At 35.5% G+C, this 26,487-nt stretch overlaps 1 protein-coding gene and 1 long non-coding RNA gene across 2 annotated transcripts; both read left to right on the top strand.

Annotated features, from left to right (window-relative positions):
• The first annotated feature begins 76 nt into the window (after positions 1 to 76).
• On the top strand, positions 77 to 19,912 carry LOC126832398 (integrin alpha-4). The gene is made up of 18 exons (XM_050563154.2): positions 77 to 395; positions 1,061 to 1,179; positions 3,782 to 3,873; positions 4,849 to 5,046; positions 5,761 to 5,812; positions 6,026 to 6,112; positions 7,115 to 7,200; positions 7,579 to 7,647; positions 8,014 to 8,202; positions 10,217 to 10,325; positions 11,383 to 11,565; positions 12,386 to 12,589; positions 13,819 to 13,976; positions 14,967 to 15,098; positions 16,183 to 16,664; positions 17,663 to 17,849; positions 18,465 to 18,749; positions 19,784 to 19,912. The coding sequence occupies exons 1-18, from the start codon at positions 220 to 222 to the stop codon at positions 19,910 to 19,912; spliced, it is 2,937 nt and encodes a 978-aa protein (XP_050419111.2). The 5' UTR covers positions 77 to 219.
• Positions 19,913 to 19,956: 44 nt separating this feature from the next.
• On the top strand, positions 19,957 to 24,792 carry LOC130014337 (uncharacterized). Its single transcript, XR_008789297.1, has 4 exons — positions 19,957 to 20,071; positions 20,265 to 20,357; positions 20,828 to 20,944; positions 21,351 to 24,792. It is a non-coding gene; the product is annotated as an uncharacterized LOC130014337 (long non-coding RNA).
• Positions 24,793 to 26,487: the final 1,695 nt, after the last annotated feature.

The following is a 26,487-nucleotide window of genomic DNA, read 5'->3' as shown; positions in this document are numbered from 1 at the left end:
GCAGCACGCCTAGGAAGTAAGGAGGTCACATGATATATACTGCTGGCTTCGTTTAACAGTGCATTTCATAGATACGATGTAATAACACAGGGTCATGTAGAATAATAACTGAAGATATTCAATATTGGGGATCAACATTTATTTGTATAGTGAATGTTTCTTTTTATAAGTTTATGATTATTTAATTCACCTATTAACTGTATATAGAATACGACCATTATGAGTGTCAAACTATTCACCATTTTAAGTTTTATAATTGTGTGTATAATTTGCCTGTGTATTGGGAGTGTTTTATCGTATAATATTGACACGGATCAAGCCAGAATATTTAGTGGACCAAAAACAAGCTATTTTGGATATACAACAGTCCTAACAAGAAACCAAGATGGTATAAGGTAAGTGTTAAAAGGGATTGGATTATACTAATATAATACTAATATTAATATTAATATACTAATACTAATACTAATACTAATATAATGCTAATACTAATACTATACTCATATAATACTAATAGTAATACAAAACTCATACTAACATTAATACTAATATGATAATACTAATACAATACTAAAATTAATACTAATACTAATGATTATACTAATACTAATGGTAATACTAATAAAATACTAATATAATACTAATACTATCATTCTATAATACTAATACAACACTAATACTAACATTAATACTAATACAATACTAATATGAGGGTGAGGATCAATATAGTGTCGCACGAGGTTCTACCACTCCCAGCTTCACTATCACCCTACATACCTAAAATGGGCAGGTCCCTTATACACATTGAAGTGTACGTAAAAGGATCCCCGGCAGTTGGAATCCGATATAAAGAGTCGGTCGTAGCGCTGCTCTTCGCAACATTTCCCTCATAACAGGAGGAGTTTGCATATAGATAGCCTTTGTATCTGAAATAAATATGGAAAACTGCCGTCCATACACAGATAACAGATCAATCTACATGTTAGTATGTCTACACCCCACCTAACCCCACTCCCCAGTAGTAATGGATATGCTACTTATTGTTTATCAATTGTTTCAGATTGTTAGTAGGGGCGCCAAATGATGATACCGGAAGTGGTGTTAATAGAACAGGTAGTGTGTATATATGTGATACAAGTGACGAGGGGGAATGTTCAAGATTTTATAATCCCGGTACTGGTAAGTACAGTCAACGTTTCATAGTAATTATTTTGTCGTTTGTGAATCAGCTATTACGAATTACATCTACATTATAAGATATGTTTTCTTTGTTCATTACAAATGGCACCCGAAACCATAGAATACACGACTTGTGTAGTGATTTTAAAATGTTGATAATGTCATAGATATTTAGATATTGAATATTAGGACCCCATAATTGCACGGCAAAATAACAACTCTGTATTGTAGGGTACGTTTTTCTTTGTTCATTACAAATGGCACCCGAAACCATACAATACACGACTTGTGTAATGATTTTAAAATGTTGATAATATCTTGGATATTGAATATAAGGATCTGATAATTTCATTGCAAGATAACAACACCAATATTGATTGATACAGACCAATATTTGATATGGTGCCTGGCATGGAACAACCTAGTCCCGTGTGCACACTGACTTGCACGTATAAGACCCCTTGTAGTTAGAATTAGATATAAGGGTAGGTCGTAATGTCGGTATCCTGGCAAATTGTCCTTCATAGTAAACTCTATTGCGTGTGTCGGCCTTCCTTAAAGGACAATATTGGTGCCAGTCATTATAACATATGTGATAGAGCTGGTTAAACACATTCCAAATATAATTTTAACACAGAGATCATTGCTACGATAGCTGAGTAATACAAGTTTCCTGAATCGGAAGTGACGAACGCCAAAGGAAAACACGAGTCATACCTCTATATAACTGACTGATGTGACGACTGATAACAGATACACGGCCGAATTTCTGCTCACTAATTCCTTCGAAGACCAAAAGTTGTTGTGTGAGACTGTGAGAGGATATCTGACAATTCATAAAAAGAATTGACTGACACTAGATAAGAGAACACGAAAGAAAAACAGAAAAAGTCCGTGCATTACAATACTTTTATTATTATTATTATTATTATTATTATTATTATTATTCAATTACTTTATTGAATTGTCAGGTATCCTCTTACAGTCCCATATAGCAACTTTGGTCTTGGAAGGAATTATTAGTGAGCAGAAATTCGGCCGTGTATGTAGTAGTTATTAGCACACTTTCCGAGGTGTATCGGTGAATATCAGGACAGTTTTGGTCGAGGGGCCCAGCCGAGGCGGAGCCGAGGCGACTCCCGACCAAAACTGTCCTGATATTCACCGATACACCGAGGAAAGGTGCTAATAAGTTACTTACATCACATTTCTATCGAGTATTGTGAAGCAAAATGTGAAAAATAGTATTTATTATCGAGTCGTTTCAACCGAAAAGTGACAAATACTTTCTGTTCTTTCATTATTTATCCCTTTCTGAGCCTCACGTTACATTTCATGGTAGAATGATTTCGCAGTGGAGAGACGACCTGAGTAGTATTTACACGTGCGTCTTGCTATGATACAATCACGTGTTTGTTTAGACCAGATCGTCAAAACAATGTCTATGGCGTAGAGGACTGCGATATTATTAAATGTAGTGTAAAGGAAATGCGAAACGTGGGTCATTCCTGGTGAAAGTATGCATCGGCGGATGGTTCTTCCGTTGAAATTTATTTGTAATAAAGTTTATGACTTTCTAGGCTTTTTTTTTCATCCTGCTTATTTTCAATGCCTGTGAAGTGTCCAGCAAGAAAACTGCGCCTTCGATCATCACAATTAATTAAAATAATTATTCAATATTCTAATTTATATATTTTGCATATTAATATAAATCAAACCAAATTATGAAATAGATGCCAATTGGTATGTATAATAATTGATTTTTGTAATATGTTGTTATGTTCATTTAATGTCATTGTATATGTTTTGAACTGCCATGTAGTTCCCCCCATTTTGTTTTGTTACTATGAATTTGACTAGTTGTTTCATGTACATTGGTTAGAGCCTCGTTATCAATTGCGATCTGGGTCGGACTAAACGTCCGCTACTTGTTGCTTGACAGATATCTAAAACGGTATAAAAGTATCCGTGTATCAGAAATGATCAGAACTCTTTCTGTACATTTCTGATACACGGATACTTTTAAGCATGTATTGCAATTAAACAGGACAGTTTTATCAAAGGTTGCCAGTGGCAACGAGTAGAAGTGGGATGTAACTGTTATCACTCGTCACATCAGTCAGTTATATAGAGGGATTTATCGTGTTTTCCTTTGGCGTTCGTCACTTCCGATTCAGGAAACCTGTATTATTCAGCTATCGTAGCGATGATCTCTGTGTTAAAATTATATTTGGAATGTGTTTAACCAGCTCTATCACATATGTGATAATGACTGGCACCAATATTGTCCTTTAACCCAATCAGAGCAGAACAGTAGGACTTTAAACCCCATTTATATACTCACCTAGACACCGGATCTTTTATAAATAACATTGTGATACGTAAGCAGGCTACTTTCAAAACACAATTCGATAATACCAGATAGTCTGTCCAAACTCAACAGTCACCAAACTCCGCCCACCTTGTGTATAAATAACATAAAACAAAAAGACCGACACTTTTGGACAGCACTTGGCTTTTGGAACATTTTGCCGATTAAAAATAACAATAATAACACAGAAAAAGAACAACATGTAATGTTTATCTAAATCTTATTCGATAGGGAGGACATATTCAATCCATCCACCCGTATATCCTATAACAATGGAAGGATTTGGAAGTTGCGTGAATCAGATATCCAATTCCAAAATTTTGGTAGGTATATATTTATATCTTTTATATGTATGACGTATCAAATTATCAACCGGGGAACAGATTATTCGGTTTAAATAATAACAAAAATATCCATGTATATCAATTAAAAAAAAGAGAGAGAGAGAGAGAGAGAGGGGTGGGTTAACGTCCACAAACTTGGTCATTTCAGGACTAACATGTGGTTCAATTTAATTTCAATAATTCGCTTTCGCGTAGGGGTCTTTAGCAGTGGGAGGAAATCGGAGGACCCGGAGAAAACCCATGAAGTTGAACAGGCGACCCTTCTCCTTGTCACGTAAAACCGGGTAATCGAAACAACTCTAGTTGACTCAATTACAGACCTTATGATACAACGGCCTGCTTCGTGTATGGCATCCGTCATTATTATTGTTATTATATTTTAAAACCAGACGTTAGGATCTACATACTATTCGCCAGGGGTCAGCCATGTGTCACTTTTTGTGCAATTGTAATAAACGGATAGTTTAGAGATGATAGTGGTCCAGGGTATTCACTGCTCCAAATTGTTTAATGTTTGGAAATGAAATGACATGAGGTTTAATATTCTACTGTTCTACTCCGAATGGACTAATGGTGACGCCCATACGTCATGCAGTGAGCTATGAGGAGAATTGTGTTCGTACAGCGGCACTACAGCCTCCTACATCGAATTCCAGCTGTCGAGGGTTCTTTTACTGCACGCCAATGTGTACACGGGACCTCGGGTTTTCGTCTAAACCGGACGACTATACGTTGACCCTTATCAGGGCCTCCGTCCTGCATCACTGACAAGGTGGAATTATGAGGGAAACCCGATGAACTTTCTTGGCCAACGCAGGGATCGAACAGCATCTTACTCAGCAAGTCACGGTGGCCCCCGTTTACAGCTTCCAATTCAATATAAGACATTGAAAACGTCAAAGTGCTGTTCGAAATGAAATGAAATATATGTGTTTATTTCCCAATCTATCGCAGATGTGTGCACCAAGATGGAAGGACGTAAGGTTTAAACAACAGGCCTTTGTTACGGGTCGATGTATTATTACCAATACAGACCTTAGATCCGAAGTCAACAGCTCTTTACCAGTGGAAAATGAATCGAAATATGCGGATACGAAGCTTGGATTCGTACAGGGTATGGCTGAATCCGGATTTTCATGTGACTCGTTAGAGGTAAGGGAAACAACAGTCCGTATTAGCACTAAATCGTTAAGATTTCATTTGAAATTTAAATATAGCAAACTTAATACTCGTCTAGTTCATAACAGATCCTCATATTTTTGGTTTTTACTTTTTACTGTGTTGATAGTTTTGGCATCACGAAACGATCTTCATTTGGGAGTGGACGCCATCTTTCAGCAGTGGCAACAATAAACGAAATGTTTTATCTTTAGCTTTTTAATTCCACTGAATTCAGTGTATTTGGTTGTCATTTCTGGCTTTTTAATCCCCTGTAAACTTCACTAACAGGACAAGCAGTACAAAATGGTTAAATTCTGTTTAGTATTTACAAAGATATGTGGAATTCAAAGTTTGTCAACATCCAGTGTCCACTACAGACGATATATGGGATGTGGTCAAAACTATCCAACACCACCTACAATTTTTACTGAAATCTATTGATAGGCCTCTATATAATACCGTTGAATCCAAAGTGGCGGATTAACAACCGTTGACGATATATGGGATGTGGTGAAAATTTTCACTAAAATCTACTGATTGACCTCTCTATAATCCGGTTGAATCCAAACCGAAAGATTAACTAACGTTGATATTTTGATTCGGTTCTTTGAATTGTGAATATTAAAGCTGTTGATTAGTATATGTAATTTCTTCACGGCTATAATATACTGGAACTGATTATTTAACATATACATATATATTTAGTTCCAGTCAGAAACATATGTACTCGGTGCTCCAGGTCTGAACTCCTGGAGAGGTAAGTATTTCTAGTCTTATATCTAACATAATGTTTTTTTAGGCGGCTTAACCACCGGCATTATTGGGAGAAAACTGACGTCAGTCTATTTCACCACCTGGATGTGCTATATCAGCACCATTAACTGTCCACAACCTTTCATTCCTAGTTATCGGTGATTTATAGAATGAGCGACTACCGGTCTTTATGTAATGACAACTTTTTGAATTGCAGGTGGATTTGCTGTAATAAAGGGAGGTAACTACGAAGATTCAATAGTAGATATTCCAAGACAAAAACAAAAGATGAACGATAATCTAGGTAAGTAGATAATAGGCGTATAAGAAAATCTTGGAAAGATCGTGGATTGTTTCTGAACAGTTTGACAGTTTACAGTACGATTTTCATTGATAGTTTTTAGTTTCGCTTTGTCCAGACAGTCTCGTGTCCGTCTAATATTCATTGAATTTTAAGTACCAGGGATACTATCTGAACGATGGATTGTTGTTCGTCCTGTATCACTGAGAAGTGGATACCAAAGTGGAAAATCTCCAGGGGCGGCCTGTGTAAGTACTTCGGCGCCTTACTTACTTAGCTACCGTGACTCAATCAACCAATATTAGTTTAGGGAATCAGTAGTCAATCATAATGCTTGGCGCTGCGCTTAAACATGCATTATGCAAGAGCTAAATCTGCCTACTGCGGGTCTATCTTTAGGCCTGAAATGTTATCTAAATTATTAATTAGACATTAATTAACTGATCCAAACCATAATCAACTCTCGATGACATCGATAGCCTGCGTTGTTTATTGGATTAGCTTTCGATTTGCTTTTCGACTTCCATTCATAATTAAATCATGAAATGAATAATGAAGACTATGTTTTTTTATTGTACCGACTTTAGTAATGATGATCGAGGTTAGGCTAAAATCTCGGTTCAGAGTATTTTGACTGAAATTAAAGTACTCACAATAATGAGGTGGTATTGGTTGGTATAGGGAAGCACTGCGGAAATATTCCCGCCCAGTGATATATACGAGGGACATCTTCGTTCTTCTTTTGTGCTGCTAAAAACGTACTTTCTCGAAATGTTGAAAGTAAATTTTGAAAATACGTTACAGCTTCAAAACAAAAAAATATCTGATAGATAATTTTTGCATAATTCTAAAATAAAAACAATAAATCAAAAAGGGTAAAATTGATCGTTGAAGTACGACCACCTCATCCTCGCCGTGAGCGAAGATTTAGATATTTCGATTCGATGTCTTTAGATCCTTAATCGTTTATGTCAATCATTTAAGTTACAAACTTTCTTTACGTAGGTTATGCTGTTGTGGGAGGCCGTTTTTGTTCTAACAAAAGGATATGTTTTGCTGCTGGGGCACCAAGATTTAATCATACAGGTCGAGTAAGTAATACTATGGAAACACTGGGTCAATATAAAGGACTTTGCAATGGTTGAATTGCTGTGACAAAAATAATGTATCACTACGCCGTAATGTTCAGTAAAAGTGAAATCTACAGCAAAGAATTATATTTATCTATGTGCATGTAAGAAGGGATTGGGTGATAAATAAAATCTCCTACTCGTCTTTTTTGATATCAAAAAATATCAGCACTCGTTGATAAAGTAAAAATAAAACTCGGCAGAGCATCGTTTTATGTAACCTTATCAACTTGTGTTGATATTTTTTGATATCAAAAAGTACTGGTTGGAGATTCTCTATGTATTCGAGAATTTAACTTTACAACGAAACCAAATGGACGGAGTGTTTTCATTTTTCAGGTTATGTTGTTTGAAAGAATTGCTGGGAACCAAGTCATTCAGTTATTGGAGCTTAGTTGTCCAGATAAAGTAAGGGAGACAACTCTATATTAATTAACAATTGACATTCTTGATTTGATTTTTTTTTACTTTTTTGTTCTGATTATCAAACATGAGTCGCTGTAGCTCAGTGAGTAGGACACAAAATCATTAGACAGAAGGTCCGGGGCTCGACCGTCCCTCCAACTTTGTGGGCGGTCTTTATTTCCGGTCTGTTGTTGCACGTTTCAATGAGCGTCTTATTTCGGGCCTGTTGTTGCGTTTGTGGGTTCCAATGGGGTCTTTTTGCCGTTCTGATTTGTGTTTACTGACTTCAATGGAGTCCTATTTCTGGTCTGTTTTTGTGTTTACAGGATTCAATGGGGTCTTATTTCGGGTCTGTTTTTGTGTTTACAGGATTCCATGGGGTCTTATTTCGGGTCTGTTCTGTGTTCAGCTGATGTTAATGGTGATGGTTGGGATGATTTACTTGTTGGTGCTCCGTTTTATACCAAAGTTGACCCGGACTTGGAAGAATCAAGTTTCCCAAAGGACGAAGGACGTGTTTGGATTTTCATTAGCCAAAAGAAAGAGCTTCAAGACAAAGTACTGTTATCAATCTGATTAAAACACAGACTCTATTTCGTTTCGTTTTTATATAGTTCAAAATTTCGTTTTTAACACTGTCTGGAAGATTTATTATATAACCCGCCTTCGGGCTGAAGTGAGGGATTAGCAAATGAAACGATCTGTTACAGCGAGTTATTGGCGTGCGGTGCACGGAACTGTGGGTAAACCACTAGAAACGTCAACGCTGATTGATTAATCAATGTCTGACGCCATAGGGTCAAATGCCGTTCGTACGACCTCTGACGCGATCGTTTACTGCAACCGGTCAGATCTTCATGTAGTGTAGGCTATCGAAAGTATAAAAAAAAACGAAACGAAATATAGATCTGTATTTTAATCAGATTTCACTGTTATAATATAGTCTAATTTATATATTGTGTGTTTAAAACCCCAATGCTCCAGCAGGCCAATAAGTACATATTTTATTTTAGAAAAGGGAGGGGGGGGGGTGTAGTGCTGAAAAGTATCCTTGAGCGAGTAATAATTTAGGCGATAAAAACAAGAAACATAAACTGTGTTTACAGTTAATTGGCTAGATAGAATGGCATCAAAGATAACGTCATAAAATCAATAAAACGTAATGGAAACATTAAACAGTCATAACTTATATTACGTTAAAAATACACAGCTGGGCCCTGTTTCACGAAATTTTAACTAAAGATAAAATCCAAATTTTAGTAGATACTTCAATTTTGATTGGCTAAGCACTAAAATCAATCTAATATTATCCAATCAAATTACTAAAATTTGGATTTTATCTTAGTTAAAGTTTCGTGAAACAGGCCCCTGGTGTATTCGCGCACATGAGAACAAAACTGCCTACTTGTCAAAAAGAATCGGAAATTTTCCAAGATTTGTTTTTCGTTATTTAACAAATTACTTAAATAAGTAGTTTCGTTCGTTACACCAGTTACTAACTTATTTCGTTATATCAGGCACTTCGTTATATAAAGTTTTCTTCAACGGGTTAAGAATAAACATGAAAACAAAACTGTCCATTAGCCTAATAAGAATCAATCTTGTATTACCATTTTAAGATTGGTTATTTCGTTACTAATTCGTCATTTTTATATCATATGAGAAATTTCGTTGTGTTGTGTATTTATTGTATTCGTTAAATGAGATTAATTTAACACTATACAAGCACTTGTCAACTACAATATAGCCTGCGATATTTACCGGATTATAATCCGATCTGCTGCTCAACGCTCATTCATGATTAAATCAAAAAATGGATACTCGAGGCTATTTTTTTTATCGTACCAACTTTAGTAATGATGATCGAGGCTATGCCTAAAATTCAATCGCTAATTTCTCTTTTCAGAGTGGATCAATTTGACTAAAATTTTCAAAAAAATGCCTTTACATTATCTAGTTTTTAACTATTATAGTGAGAACTGTCAGCTCTTTATCTAGTCTCCCATAATGTATCTTTAATTAAATAATAAATAATCAATTTGAGTGAGTGCATATTAGCGTGGATTAATCCGTGAGAAATTTGATATTTTAGCGAAAAATACAAATGGCGCATCGAGACTTTAAAATGTCTCACGCAAGAGACCCGTCACATCTTTTCATATAGACTGGAATGAAAGCTATAACCTACACTAGACTATTAGATATATATTAGTATAGAAAGAAATGAAAGCTACAACCTCCACTAGACTATTAGATATATATTAGCATATAAAGGAATGAAAGCTACAACCTCCACTAGACTATTTGATATATATTAGTTAGAAAGAAATGAAAGCTACAACCCCCACTAGACTATTCGATATATATTAGCATAGAAAGGAATGGAAGCTACTAGACCATGTAATATAGATTAATATAGAAAGGAATGAAAGACCCAACTCGCACTAGACTATGCAATAGAATTATGCCAATATGTTATTATATAATTAGGAAAAAGGTGAGCGAAAATAAACTAAACTTATTTCCTGGAATCTTTCTAGAAAAATGTATTTCACTTTCTTTGATATTCTAGACTTATTTCCAAAATATGCCTATCATGCTATCCGGGTCCAATACAGCCTTTTCCAGATTCGGATCTTCAATAAGTAATCTTGGTGATGTGAATGGTGATGGTATCGATGGTAAGTACTATGTAAAAATAAGATTGAAAAGTACAAATACCCAGACTGACTTGATATTGAATACCAGATTTTACTTTACACACTCGGGCCTGGAAATACCTATTTTAATTGTCAAACTCCCAAGCACTAATAAACTAGTACCAGCCAAGTTGAACTACGTATTGGACATATATTTGCAATATCAGTACGACCACAGAAGAGAAATATGTGTGCCAAAATATGCCGGCAAACGGGGACTTGTGCTTGGCGAAGCCCAAATGTGTGCCTGGCGTCATCTCACATGTCTCCTATTTCCGGGTTTCTTTCACAAACCTCTGCTATGGTCATTGAAAATAAATGCAGTTATGCCCGTTTTGTTATCAGAGACAAGGAGTAGATAGCCGGCCCAACTTCGTCGATTTTCTCCGGAACCTCCAGTCCCCCCCTCCCCACTGCTAAAGACCCCTAAAGAGTAACGCCCACTTAACCAAACCTAAGGAATGGAAGTTATATCTATCTTAAGTTGCATATACAGAGCATCCTGGCTGGAAATCTGCGTCATATTGTAACTAAACTGTCATATTGTAACTAAACTGTCACATTGTAACTAAAGTGCCATATTGTAATCGAAATGCCGTATTTTAACTAAAGTGCCATATTTTATCTAAAATGTCATATTGTAACCAAAGTGCCATATTGTAACCAAAGTGCCATATTTTAACTAATTTTGTAACTAAGGTGTCGTATTGTAACTAAAATGTCATATTGTAACCAAAGTGCCATATTGTAACCAAAGTGCCATATTTTAACTAATATTGTAACTAAGGTGTCATATTGTAACTAAAGTGCCATAATGTAACCAAAGTGTCATATTGTAACTATAATAAAGGGTCATATTGTAACTAAAGCGTCATATGGTGTCTTATTGTAACTAAAGTGTCTTATTGTAACTAAAGTGTCCAATTCTATCCAAAGGGTCACATTGTAACTGAATAACCGTAACAGAAAATAATTTGGGAGACTTTAAAGATGGTTTATAATTACTGATCCAAATGTATTTCTACTCTCATTTCTGTAGATATTGCTGTGGGAGCAAAGGACGAAAACGGAGTCGGAGCTGTATATATTTATCACGGTTCTGCAGATGGACAAATAGTTGAATACTCTCAACGTATCACAGGTGAAATGGTGTCTGAAAATATAACTGGATTTGGATCCCATATATCTAAACCATTAGACGTGGACGACAACGGTTATCCAGGTACAAAGTTTTTGTTATAACGAATGCTTTCTAGAATTCTTTATGCACTTTGCAGGACACCCTTTTATGGAATACAATTACATTAGTGATAACCAGTCATTATACCACAATATTTAAAGATACATTATGGAAGATTAGATAAGGAGTTGGCAGTTCTCACTATAATAGTTAAAATCTAGATAATGTAAAGGGAGTTTGCTGTAAATTTCAGTCAAATTGATCCACCCTGAACCGGGAATATAGCGTTTGAATTTTAGGCCTAGCCTCGATCATCATTACTATAGTCGGTACGATAAAAAAAATAGCCTCGATTATCGATTTCATGATTAAATCATAAATGGAAGTCGAACCACAAATCGGAACCTATTCCAATAAACATCGCAGGCTAACGATGAAATCGAGAGTAGATTATGGTCTGGATATGTTAATTAATGTTTAATTAATAATTTAGATAACATTTCAGGCCCAAAGAAAGACCTACAATAGACAGATTTAGCTCTTGCATCATGTATGTTTAATGCTATTAAAACAAATTATGTTTTTCAAGGCGTCGTCGTGGCCAAGAAAGTTCCTCTGGCTTTTCCGGTGCCCCCCCCCCCCACTTGTCAGTGGTGGTGCAGGGTGGAGGGCCTGTCAAGAAATAGCCTCTATTCGATTGGATGGGAATACCAAACGAAGTCCCGTGCCGCGCAAAATTTCAATTGCAGTCCACTATATGGCTATTCCTGACTTCATTGGCCCAATTGGCTGCTGTACTGAAAATGGTATATGTCAGTACTATCAATGTGACTACTAATATTTTTTGTATATTTTGTGTTAGATATGGCTATTGGCTGTACCAATTCTGACAAGGCAGTTCTGTTAAGATCTCGACCAATCATTGACCTGGTGGCAGATTTAAACTTTGACTCCGAACTGATAAATCTCAATAGAACAAATTGTCCGGCTAAAGCTGACGCTGAAAGCTGTATAGGTCTTACATTGTGTTTTAATTATTCTCAGATATCGGCCCCGGAACAGATAGGTAAGCATGTACACCAGATCTATCAACATAGGTATATATTATTGATTTAAGTCATTCATCTTTAACAGAAAATTAAGTTTAAAATCCAGTTATCTTTTCTTGATTTAAACAGTACAGATATTGTACAATTTAAACAGGTTAATGATTTGATACAAAATCAAGCAAGGTGGCTTATATAATTTACAAATCTGATATGGCAAATGTAGAATTTGTAAAACAAATATTTATTTTAAGATACAAATGTTAATTATAGTGTACAAATGTCGGAATACGACAACACATGAAGAAATTAGAATTAAGGACTAAGAATTAAGAGCTGTTTGGTTTTCCATAGATTTTAACTAAGACTAAGAATTAAGAGCTGTTTGGTTTTCCATAGATTTTAACGTTCACTCGACACAATAGAGACTTTTGGCAAGCTGAATTTTTCCCATCCGTATCACGTATCCGTATCGCATACGTGATACGTTGCGTCAATGTAGTTTTAGAGTTTTGGCAGATTTTCGCGTCGCGTGCGTATCACCATCAGCAATTTTTGGTTTCACTAATGTATCATTTCAGAAGATTATACCCCTTTAACAAAGAATAAAATCATTTGCGGATTTGCCAGGTCCCACCTCCCTCAATTTAGCACGTAGATCAACCAGCATGCAGACAGATCGAACAGTATGAACATTCCGAGAAAATCCATCAAATATAATGATTAAATTACGGTCTTTATCATGATTAAAATCACATTAAATATACACCTTCGTGTTCTAGGATACACATAGATTCATAAAAACGCAACGGCATAACATTTCATGAGCTAAAAGTAGCAAAAAAGACGGTAAAAAGACAACAATGTTATACGGACCTTTTCCGTATGAAAGCTGGTCGATACGTACTGCCGTTTCCGCGTGTCGTATCACGTATGAGAAATACACAAACATTGATGACGTCACACGCAAAATCCATACGGATACGCGATACGGACCAGGAATTTACGCTTGCCAAAAGTCTCTAATAATTCGTTTTCGCGTATGGGTCTGTCGGAGGAACTCGGGAAAAACTCACGAGTCTGAATGGACAGGTTATCCTACTCCTTGTCACGTACAAGCTGGGAATCGAAACCCCGCCATTTGACTCCGAACAAGTTAGATAAATCGACCACCCACAAACCCTTCCCCATTTATGAATAATATATAAATGTATGTCTATAGTGTTCTGTCTCATGATTTATGTTACAGAGATGGATTTTAATATAAGTGTGGATATTTTAAAAAGATCCAGTCTAAGAAGAGTTAAAATACATACTGAAGATGATTGGTTAAATCAGATATCGGAAAAATTACTAGTCGAACGTGGTAAAAACAACTGCAAAGGATTTGATTTAATAACTCTTACGGTAAGAATTATTTATTAATGCTTCGGATCTTTAAACGAAATGAAATTAGATAAGTGGGGTTTAGCGTCCTACTTTTCTGCAAAAACTGGGCGAATGATGGACCACTGACGCTAGACAATCCCTGGGAACTGTATCGGTCAATACAGGAATCTAATCCCGGATCGCCTGGTTACTACGCCAGCGCCTTAATCACTGAGCCAACGTGGCTCCGGAGATATAAAAACAGGTAATTTCACAGTAATTCGAAAGTAAAAATTCTGTATTGTGTTTAATGTAAAAAAAACCTTGTTATTATTTGATTAAATGATCTAAACCTCTAACTCAATGTTTTCCATAATATTCGAAATTAAAAACACGAATTACAACTTAATACTGGTCCATTTGAATCAATATTGATACTGTTATCTTGCCTTGAAAATTTGAAATTCTGATATCAAATATACATCACTGTGAGTACACGAGTTGTGTATTATATGGTTTCGGGTGCCATTTGTAATAAACAAAGAAAGACATACCCTTCAAGACAATATGCCAGAAAGTAATTAGTAATGACTAAACAGATGTAAACAACCGTCCTTTAATTTGGACTGTTCACGTATTTTCACCGAGCATAATTAATTAGAAATTGCAATAACTGTTTCGAAAATTGGATATACATCCCTTTTAGACCATTTTTCTTCCATTTTATTGTTCCAAAGAATAGAGATATACACCCTTTGAGTACACCATTTGAAAAAAGATAACAATATAAATTCTTACTACTTTATTTGTCTAAGACACATAAAGATGGAGGTTTGAAATCAATAGAAAGAATCGATTCGAATAACATTTGGATAAAAGTGTTGGGTGGTGTTTATGTTTTATATCCAAGCTTTATTCTGGTATGTTGGATCGTTTATAATCAACAGAATCATCAACAGTTACATTAGGGGACAAATCGCTTGAGTGGCAACATTATGTTTAAGATAAAACTTGTATTTCTTTTTAAAGGAAGAACGACTACAAGATCCCTTCACTGCCGTAAGAGTTGAAGCTCGATTTAAATTAAATGAATCTAGTTTTGATCCTGGTGATATAAAACCAATCATCAACCAAACACGGCCCAATGTTTTAACCAAAGATGTGAGTATCATTAAACACGGCCTTCTATTATATTTAAAGATTTGAGTAGGTAGCCCTCTATATATGAAATGAAATGAAATGAAATGGGGTTTAACGTCCTACTGTTCTGCTCCTATGCTGGGCTAATAAAGACGGCCATACGCCTACTCTGATATCGAATTCCAACTGCCAAGGAATCTTTTACGTGCATTCCAATGTATACACGGGACCTCGGTTTTTCGTCTCATCCGAATGACTAGACAGCTGTCTTTGTCAGGCCCCCCGTCCTGCATAACTGACAAGGGGGAACCACGCCGGAAAATATGGATGAACTTTCTCGGCCAATGCAGGGATCGAACACCCGACCTCCAGGCTAGCGAGCCAGCGTCTTACCCACTTAGCCACGTGATCCCCCCCCCTCTATATATGACTTAATCATGTGTTAAATGAGCTTTGAAACGAATCGTATTTTCAATGTAAGCGAAGTACACATTGAGATCCTTCTCAGATCACCACCAATTTCACCACTGGCTTTAATGTTAATTATCATCTCTTTGATCGTCCCTAACTTTTTCACTAAAAAAGCTGAAGACAATTTTTAAAAATCTTTAATCTAAGCTATTAAACGTCAGACTAAAATATACAAAAATCATCCCTCTTTCGAAAACAAAACGTGTTAGGTATCGAAGGGACTGGAACGCGTAATGAGGTTTAACGCCCTACTGGACTAATGAATTCTTGAAATGAAATGGGGCTTATAATGTCCTATGTTTCTGCATCGACTGGGATAATGAATTCCTGACATGAAATGGGGATTATAACGTCCTACCTTCCTACAACGACTTGGCTAATGAATTCGTAACATGAAATGGGGAATAACGCCCTACTTCTCTGCACCGACTGGGATAATGAATTAGTGACATGGAACGTCCCACCTTTCTACAGCAACTTGGCTAAGGAGGAAGGAGGGGTGGGGTGGTTAACCAAGAAATATACAGGCATGTTATGGATAAACTTAGGCTTTTGAATTTACCGTCGTCGCAGTTGTTGATATTTGTTGCAATGTGTAGTAGACTGGCATCTCATGTTTTCTGTTTATTTTCAGACAAGATTTCAACTTAGTTGTGGCGAGGATAATATATGCGAAGCAGATTTGGGTATCAAAGGAGAATTTTCCTTTTCCGAAGGGGAAGTATTTATAACTATCAACCAAACAGAAATTATCAATCTCGATGTCCGTTTAGTAAATTATGGAGAAAATTCTTTTGGAAGTAAAGTGAAATTCTACTGGAACGAAAACTTGTCTTACAGAACAGTTAAGTCATCTCCAAGATGGCCGATAGGATGCAACGGTGAATCTGAGGAAGATCAGAATTACAAACTGACATGTACTGTTTTTCCTCCAATCAACAGAAACCAGGCTGTTAACTTCTCTGTGCTCCTGGAGGGAGATGCATTGTCATTGAATAATGCAAAAGTTAACGTTTCTATTCAAGCCCAAACAGCCAGTGCAGAAAACAACATGGCAAATAACGTAGCTAATTTCTCATCGGATGTTTGGATAGTGGCCTCCCCTGACATAAGTGGGTAAGTCAAGGTCAAGGTCATTTATGTTAAATGTTTTGTCTTAAAATGAAAAAAAAAAATACGCCCTTGTATTTTCTGCGTGGACATGTGCTGACAATTTAAAACAATAATTACCTGTACATTGCCAATATGACCTGTTAACACTGCAACCCCCTAGAAGTAACTAGAATGCCTGATACTACCCCCAACAATTAATGGTATAACTAGAATCCTGGCCTGATACCCCCGGATTTATTTATTTTAGGAAAAGTATTTAAATATATTCAGACATTGTTTTAACCGTTTGACCCCCTCCCCTCCCCACTACTCAATCTGTTTCCAAGATACATTTGCACGTATGATTGGCTCCGCTTCAATCTGTCCTAAGTAAATGAAAGAAACTATGGATTGGCGTCTTATTTTTGTCACACCGACTGGACTAATGAAGAAATGAAATGAAATGGGGTTTAACGTCCCACTGTTCTGCTCCTATGCTGGGCTAATGAAGACGGGCATACGCCATACAGTGTGCTAGGAGGGAAATTTTTGTTTCATCTGAAGGACTAGACAGCTGTCCTAGTCAGGCCCTCCGTTCTGCATCACTGACAAGGGGGAACCACGCCGGAAAATCTGGATGAACTTTCTCGGCCAATGCAGGGATCGAACACCCGACCTCCAGGCTAGCGAGCCAGCATCTTACCCACTTAGCCACGACTAATGAAGACGGGCATTCATAATGCATTTCCTGGGCTGCCACGCTACACAATATTTGTATTTCGATTCCAACTGCCGAGTGATTTTTAACGTACTGGTAATGGTCTTTCGCATCATCCGACGGACTAGGCGCTTTTTCTTGCGTGGACCTACGCCATGTACCATTGGTCACGGGGCTGAAAACTGTCGAGGAACGAATCTGTTAAAACAATCCTATCTTAGAATTATATTTAAAGGCGAAACTATTATAACTAAACTAGGTTGCACTAAATTCATGTGTGTGTTTTCTTTTTATTTCTGCAAAGGAAATCCTACCCACCGGAGTTATCTGTCAACACGGAAGAAGATCTCAGCTTAAAAAATCTAACAATCATCCATAAATATTTGATGATAAATAATGGGCCTAGTTTTCTTCCATCAACTAATGTAACAATCCAGTTACCTTATCGGTACCAAACAGGTGAACAACTTGTAGAATCCGCCATAGCTAAAGTAAGTACTCGATTCATTACATTTTACGCATGTGGTATAAAATGAAATGGGGTTTCTCCATCAACCATACCAAGGAAGAAGTGTCCAAAAAAACCCGGACAATCTCGTGTCTGCTAGGTGCTAGCCAACGTGTCACCCGAAAGTCTAGACGCTGCTCCTTGTCAGGCCCTCTGTCCTGAAACACGGCTGAAAAATCCTGACTAACTCGTTGAAGATCGGTCCAGGCCCTCGGTCCTGCAACACGGCTAGACCACCCCACCCCACCCCAACTAACTCGTTGAAGACCTTACCAGACACTCTGTCTCCGCTCCTGTTGAGTGATGCATCAATGACGATGTTCTGCAATTCTACACCTAATACAAATACACAAGAATGTAACATCCATTATAATCAATAATTTTGAATGGCACACTAAATATTTGCTTACAAGAATGACCTTCCTTAAGAATGTATATACCCTTAATTTTACAGACCCCATCTTGACCTAAACTGAAACCTTTGATTTTGGTAAAGCTTTTCGTTACATGCTTAGAACATACCAATTGAGATTGCCTATAGCCAAAGTCATAGATTGACTAGACCAAAATGTTTATCAAAGTAATGCATTTTTTTTAGATTAAAACTGAAAGTGGGGAAGAAGTGTATTGTAGTTTATCATATAAATCATCTCAGGGTGGTAACACACGACCCTCCACGACAACTAGCACAATGACTACCACGACGACCGCTGGTACAAGCGTTCAAGCCGACATAGTCACCACTCAAACAACCACCGAATCCACAACTGTAACAACAACGACCGCTGGCAAAAATCACAATATTCCAGATGTAGCTCCTAGTCGTAGACGGCGACAAACGTCCGATAAAAAGAAAGATATGGAAGACAATGCACACCATTTGGTATGTTATTCAGTAGGCAGACAATCTGCTTCCACTGCCTGATCTCCTAATGTTGCTATAATTATGCATGTATACCTATATCTTCTAACTTACAAACGCTAAAGCACAAATTAGACAGATCCCATGAATTCCGACATCTTCCCCTTGTATCTGCTTCATTCGGCATAATATCTTCTTCATCCGTGTTGTTTTCAACTTCAATTAGTTTTAGAAACTTATTTCTTAGAAGAATTTTCTTTCTTTAAGTCGGTATACCTTTCATAAAGATCCCATCCTTTTTTTATTTACTTTATTCAATGTAAACTTTAAATGGACTTAACTTAAGATAGCATTGGTTGATTTGAATAATTCTTGGACCAAAATGTTTATAATAAAATATTTAGACTGCATATTTAACGATTTGAAAATTGTTTGGACCACACAGTTCTTAATAAGATATTTAGACTCCATATATAAACTTTATTCTAGTATATTGCAGCTTTAATATTCTGGATATTGTTATTGTCCTTTACATCTGTTGTTTATTTCTAGTATATTGGAGCTTTAATATTCTGGATATTGTTATTGTCATTTAAATCTGTTGTTTATTCTAGTATATTGGAGCTTTAATATTCTGGATATTGTTATTGTCCTTTACATTTGTTGTTTATTTCTAGTATATTGGAGCTTTAATATTCTGGATGTTGTTATTGTCCTTTTCATTTGTTGTTTATTTCTAGTGTATTGGAGCTTTAATATTCTGGATATTGTTATTGTCATTTAAATCTGTTGTTTATTTCTAGTATATTGGGGCTTTAATATTCTGGATATTGTTATTGCCATTTAAATCTGTTGTTTATTTCTAGTATATTGGGGCTTTAATATTCTGGATATTGTTATTGTCATTTAAATCTGTTGTTTATTTCTAGTATATTGGGGCTTTAATATTCTGGATATTGTTATTGTCCTTTACATCTGTTGTTTATTTCTACCATATCGGAGCTTTAATATTCTGGATATTGTTATTGTTATTTAAATCTGTTTTTTATTTCTAGGATTGTAACAATTATTTTTGTGATGATATGTTATGTAAGCTCCCTGGATCACTTCAACCTAGAGAAAGCATCATCGTTAATCTAACTATTGTCATGAATATTAAAGATCTCCCCTTCAAGGTAATCTAACTACTGTCATGAATATTAAATATCTCCCCTTCAAGGTAACTAACTAACAATTATTTTTGTGATGATATGTTATGTAAGCTCCCTGGATCACTTCAACCTAGAGAAAGCATCATCGTTAATCTAACTATTGTCATGAATATTAAAGATCTCCCCTTCAAGGTAATCTAACTATTGTCATGAATATTAAAGATCTCCTCTTCAAGTTAATCTAATTATTGTGATGAATATGAAAGATCTCCCCTTCAAGGTAATCTAACTATTGTCATGAATATTGAAGATCTCCCCTTAAAGGTAATCTAACTATTGTCATGAATAACTATTGTCGTGTTATAAATAATACCATTTATTACAGGATCATGATGTAATGAAATATATGACCACGGCAACCGTTCTACAGCCCAGTCATTTACTATTTCTACCTTGGAATGAAGATAAAGAAGGACAGGTAAATGGGGATGATTTCATTATTTCTTTTGACAGTTGTAGTAATGGATTCACGACTAACCTGTAGATTCGTTGTTATGCACCAACCCCCCCCCCCCCCCACATAGAAACTACTTGATGATATCTCCCCCAACAGAGCAATTACTTGATATCTCCGCGAGAATTTACTTGACATCGCCACATAAAAATTACCCGAGATCGCCACATAGAAATTGCTTGATCAGACCCTCACAATTGAATTGCTTGAGATCGCCACATAGAAATTACTTGATATCTCTCCCGCATAGAAATTACTTATAAGTTAAATTCTTCATCATGCCGAATAATAAAAAAACTTAGATATGCCTTCGTTACTTAATCCCCCAAAAACATCTACCATTTTGATTGGATACTGATTTTCTTTTGAACAAAATGGTTTCTATTGATATTACAACGTAATATGTATGTAAAAGAAATACTCCTATTATTCAGGTATCGACCCCGATATTTAAAGAATATGGTAGTGCTGGTGTAAATATATGGATACCAATCGGTAGTGTTATAGGAGCTTTGTGTCTACTTGTTTTATTGGCCATTATTCTTAGAAAGGTAAGATATATGAATGAATGAATGAATGAAAACATCATACTTGTCTATAGCGAACAGGCTAATGAAGACAGATATGCGCCACATAGTGGGCTTTGGGTGAAATTATGCCCGGACAGCAATAGAATTCCAACTATCAAGAGTCCTTTTACGTGCACGCCAACGTGTACACGGAACATCGGGATTTTCTTGTCCCATCCGAACGACAATAATGCACCAATGAGGAGATGTGGGTGGGAAAAGCTCTATCAATGTACTGTTATAATTGAGTGGGTGTAAGACTAAAATCATTGTATTATAATTCAATCTAATATTCTAATTACTACCAAGTATAAAAATGAGTGTGAACTCTTTAAATCAGAAGTGGTATCTAGTGTTCTAGTGTAGTTGTAACGCTTCTATATTACAGTGTGGGTTCTTTAAGAGGAAAAAGAAAGATGCTCTACAGAAGTGGAAGAGAGAAAGTGGATATTACAAGAGAACGAGTTCTAGAAACCCTAACAACCAAACTTCATAAATAACATTCTAGTGTATTTAATGTTTGAATCATCCAAATTTTGAATACAACATTAAATTCATTTCATGTTTGTGTAAAACTGCAAGCTCATTTTCTAGATAATATTAAATTCACTGATAAATTTATAAATACTTAAAAGTTTAAACAGCCCACAGAAGACACCACTCTTAGTCTGCTGAGGGTATTTACGTCTGATTACGAGATTAGTAGTTTGTGTTTCGACAATTTATAGATATAAGATAAGTAGGTCCAAGTTTTTGTATCAATGCGCGAGGAGATACATTTTAATTGGGATATAAACTAATATTTTATATTTTATACCACTGGTAATAATCAATAGACAAAACATGAAATATAAAGATGGCAGTATTGTGGTTATACTTGTATATCAAATTTAAATACATTACTTAAGCATCCATAATTTTAAATACATTACTTAAGCATCCATAAATTTAAATACATTACTTAAGCATCCATATTTAAATACATTACTTAAGCATCCATAAATTTAAATACATTACTTAAGCATCCATAAATTTAAATACATTACTTAAGCATCCATATTTAAATACATTACTTAAGCATCCATAAATTTAAATACATTACTTAAGCATCAATATTTAAATACATTACTTAAGCATCCATGCATATCAAATATAAATAATTCAAACATTCATGATAAATAAATTACACATTTATGTATACCGGATATAAATGAATTAAACATACATGTATAGCAAATATAAATAAATTAAACATGCATGTATATCAAATCAACTAAAGTTACATGTAAATTATATATATACATAAATTAAACATACAGGTGTATCAAATATAATTAAATTAAACATCCATGGTACAAGATATAAATTACTCATAATTATATATGTTATAATATATACATAAATTACACATATGTATGTTATAATATATACATAAATTACACATATGCATGCATATTAAATACAAATCAATTTAAACATCCATTTATATAAAATAAAAACTTTGACTCGTCTTGTTCATCACGGTTTATAAATATCCACTAAACCACAAGGACCTGTAAAATAACCACTACCTTATTTGCATTTGATTATCTCCCTTATATAAATATGCTAAAAACTAAAGGCATAATACAGAGTTATATAAATGTTTAATATCACGTCTTCATGTTTTAATAAAAGCAAGAAGGTTTTAAAATTTACTTTGTTATAATATACCGCTTTTTTTTCTTAAATGTATATATATCTAATAAGATGTAAATAATGATAGTTTTTGTAATTTTATGTTTTTTTTATATTTTATAATGCATGTGGTCGACGTAATTAAAGCAAAATATTATATTTTAAAACTAATATATCAAATATAAATAAAATACTCATACGTGTATATCAATTTTAACTAAATTAACCATCTATGTGTATCAAATATACTTAAATTAAACATCCATATATATCAAATACACTTAAAATATAAATATAAATAAATCAAACATCCATGTATATCAAATATAATTAAATTCAACATACATGAATATGAAATATAAATAAATCAAACATACATGTATACCAAAATAAAATATACTGTTAAATACTTTTCAAAGAGGCATTATCTAAGAAATAAATCTGATTTTTTACGTCACATGCTCAGTCCATAATAAACTCGCATGACCAACGGGTGGCTTAGATATTGGGCTGGAAGTACAATCCCCGCCAAATAGTCGTTACACGATAACATGGACACTACTCACGGACATTGTCGATTGAAAAATTGGAAATCGGGACTTCGTTTATTATTGTGGCATTGGTTCCTGACAATCAAGACTGTTATGCATTTTCTTACCAACGCTTTCAATCATTCAATACTTTGTTCAGAATAAAGCAATTTGGGCGCTTTGGGTTCATTTTGAATATGATCGTGTATAAAATTAGTTACGTTTATTTCTTGTTAAATATGATAATTCCGCATTAAATATTTTAACAGTATTTTAAAGATGGGTTCCCGCGTACAAACTGGGTGATTTAATGGTTTAAATGGGCTAAAAACATATTTAAACTAATTAATTTGTCATAACTTTGCTTCAAATACTTCTGAAACATTGTAATTGCGAAGGAATGTCCTGCCATAAAAATTCGACCAAACCAGGTCATGTTTACGTCACGCGACTTACCTCTCTTGGAAGTCAGAGGAGAATTTGTTGCATACATAAGACGATGCTGTCTTTAATCGCTTACTTTTTATTACAAATATCGAATCCTAATTAAATTCTCAGATTATCCACTACCCGCGTCTTTTTCCGTCATTTTTATCTCAGAAAGTGTTGTACGTCTAACTCTTCATAAAGTTTATCAACTTGTACATCAAGCGCTCAAAGTTCGCATGCATGACCTTTGACATGACATTGAAAAATGTTTATTCACAAATTTTTTAAATACAATATCATATACAATACATATATGCATTAGACTGTATTCATATATACATTAATATACAACATTGTGAAATTGTTAAAAAGGATTGAAAATTGCGTATGTACATTTGAAATAAAAACTTTTTTTTTTTTTTTTTTTTTTTTTTTAAGTCAATGCTTATCTCACCATTTAATCCTTGTTTAATAAGAAAGGGTGGCTTAATCGTCGGACTGTTGATTAGGGAAACCCTTACATTTTTGTGTCCTGTATACGCTCTATGAGTGTTTTTCGGTGAGAGAGAGAGAAATGGGGTTTAACGTCCACTCGACACAAACTAGGTCATTTCGGGACTAACATATGGTTTTTAATTTTATTTCAATAATTCGCTTGCGCGTAGGGGTCTTTAGCAGTGGGAGGAAACCGGAGGACCCGGAGAAAACCCACGAGGTTGGACAGGCGACCCTACACCTTGTCACGTACAACCGGGGATTCGAAACCACGCCAGTTGACTCAATGACAGGCCTTATGATACAGCACGCACGTGCTAACCATTCGGCCACCCAACCCCCCGTTTGTCGGGGAATCCAGTATTTTTCTAGTAAAATTGGATATCTCTGCTTTCCATATATGCCAAAATTGCCATACTTTTATTTGAAATAACCACCCGATAAATACTTTTCTGGGAACCCATCTTTAAACAGTATTACATCAACTAAACTATAACATTTATGTAATTGTTTCCTGTTCATGTTTAATTCTAGATTTATATAACAATGTTTAATTCTAGATTTATATAACAATGTTTAATTATAGTTTTTTATAACAATGTTTAATTCTAGATTTATATAACAATGTTTAATTCTAGATTTATATATCAATGTTTAATTATAAAAGCCGATCATGTAATAAAAGGTGTATTTCGCCAATCACAGTTTTTTTTATGAAATGAAATGAAATGGGTTGTAAGGACTTACTTTTCTGCACCGACTGGGATAATGAACACAGATTTATGCCATAGGGTGTGCTACGATGGCAATTGTGCCCAGTCAGATGTGCTACAGCATAGTATTATTTCGAATTCCAAGTGTCAAGCCTTCTGTTACGTGCAAGGCAATTTGTACACGGGACCTCGGTTCTTTGTCCCATCCAATGTAATTAAAATATAGATCTATATTTCGTTTCGTTTTTTATACTTTCGATGGCCTACACTACATGTAGATCTAACAAGTTATAGTGGGAGTTAACATTCTATGACGTTAGGTACCAAGCAAGCGACATTTGACCCGATTACGTCAGTCATTCGATTAACCAATTAGCGACCGCCATCTATTTTTTTTATCTACTTTTGCTTTGTTTTGATTTCTATTGCCGCTTATGTCTACACACAGTTCCGCGCAAAAAAGGTCAAACGTTCGATTCGAGAGATCATTTGATTGACTGACCCCTCATTTCAATCAGTACACGAGTTAAATAACAACGCTTCCAGATCCAAGTGTAGTAAAGACAAGTAAAATCGAAATTTTGAACTATAAAACGAAACGAAATTGGATCTGTGTTTTAATCAGATTGTGTCCCATCCCAACGACTAGACACTTTCCTTGTCAGGCCCTCCATCCTGCACAAACAGAAACCTTGCCGGAACTCCCGAGGCATTTTCTGGGTCAACACCGGTATCGAACCCTACTCACTGAGCCACCGCGTGACATCGCTTAATACGCCTTCTTTTGTTACTTAGTCCCGAAATGACCTAGTCTGTGTTGAGTGAACGTTAAACCTCATTTCTCTCTCTCGTTATTTTATTACTGTCACGTATTAGGTGAACACCTTTTTACCACTAGTTTTGTTTTGGCACCTAAACTTTTCCCAGCCTTACACGAACGCCCTCTTTTACCTCTGTCACGCACAAATGTTAAAGAGTTAGAGACTTAGCTCCTTTAAAGCGGCTGATGGTCATGTGTATTTTTTAGAAAATATCTAATCCTTTGAAATGAAATGAAATGGGGGTTTAACGTCCTACTGTTCTGCTCCGAACTGGGCTAATGAAGACGGGCATACGCCATACAGTGTGCTATGAGGAAATTTTGCCCGGGCAGCGGCACTATCGCCTACTCTTATATCGAATTCCAACTGCCAAGGGATCTTTTAAGTGTATTCCAATGTATGCACGGGACCTCGGTTTTTCGTATCATCCGAAGGACTAGTCCCTGCATCACTGACAAGGGGGATCCACGCCGGAAAATCTGGATGAAATTTCTCGGCCGATGCAGGGATCGAACACCCGACCTCCAGACTAGCGAGCCAGCGTCTTACCCACTTAGCCACTTGATCCCCCATCTAATCCTTTAACGGCCTAATCCGCGCTAAAAGTCGATTATTTACAAATTAAGAAGTAACAAACCAAAACATCAAAGGTAGACAATCTTTCACTTTGGATTCAACCGTATTATATAGAGGCCTATCAATAAATTTCAGTAAAAATTGTAGGTGGTGTTGAATAGTTTTGACAACATCCCATATATCGTCTGTAGTGGACGCTGAATGTTGACAAACTTTAAATTCCACATAACTTTGTAAATATCGAATGGAATTTAACCATTTTCTAACTGATATTCCTGTTAGTG

Source organism: Patella vulgata, chromosome 9 (genome assembly GCF_932274485.2).
Source record: "Patella vulgata chromosome 9, xgPatVulg1.2, whole genome shotgun sequence".
In the NCBI taxonomy this organism is placed as follows: Eukaryota; Metazoa; Mollusca; class Gastropoda; family Patellidae; genus Patella; species Patella vulgata.
This window is presented reverse-complemented; position numbering and strand designations above follow the sequence as displayed.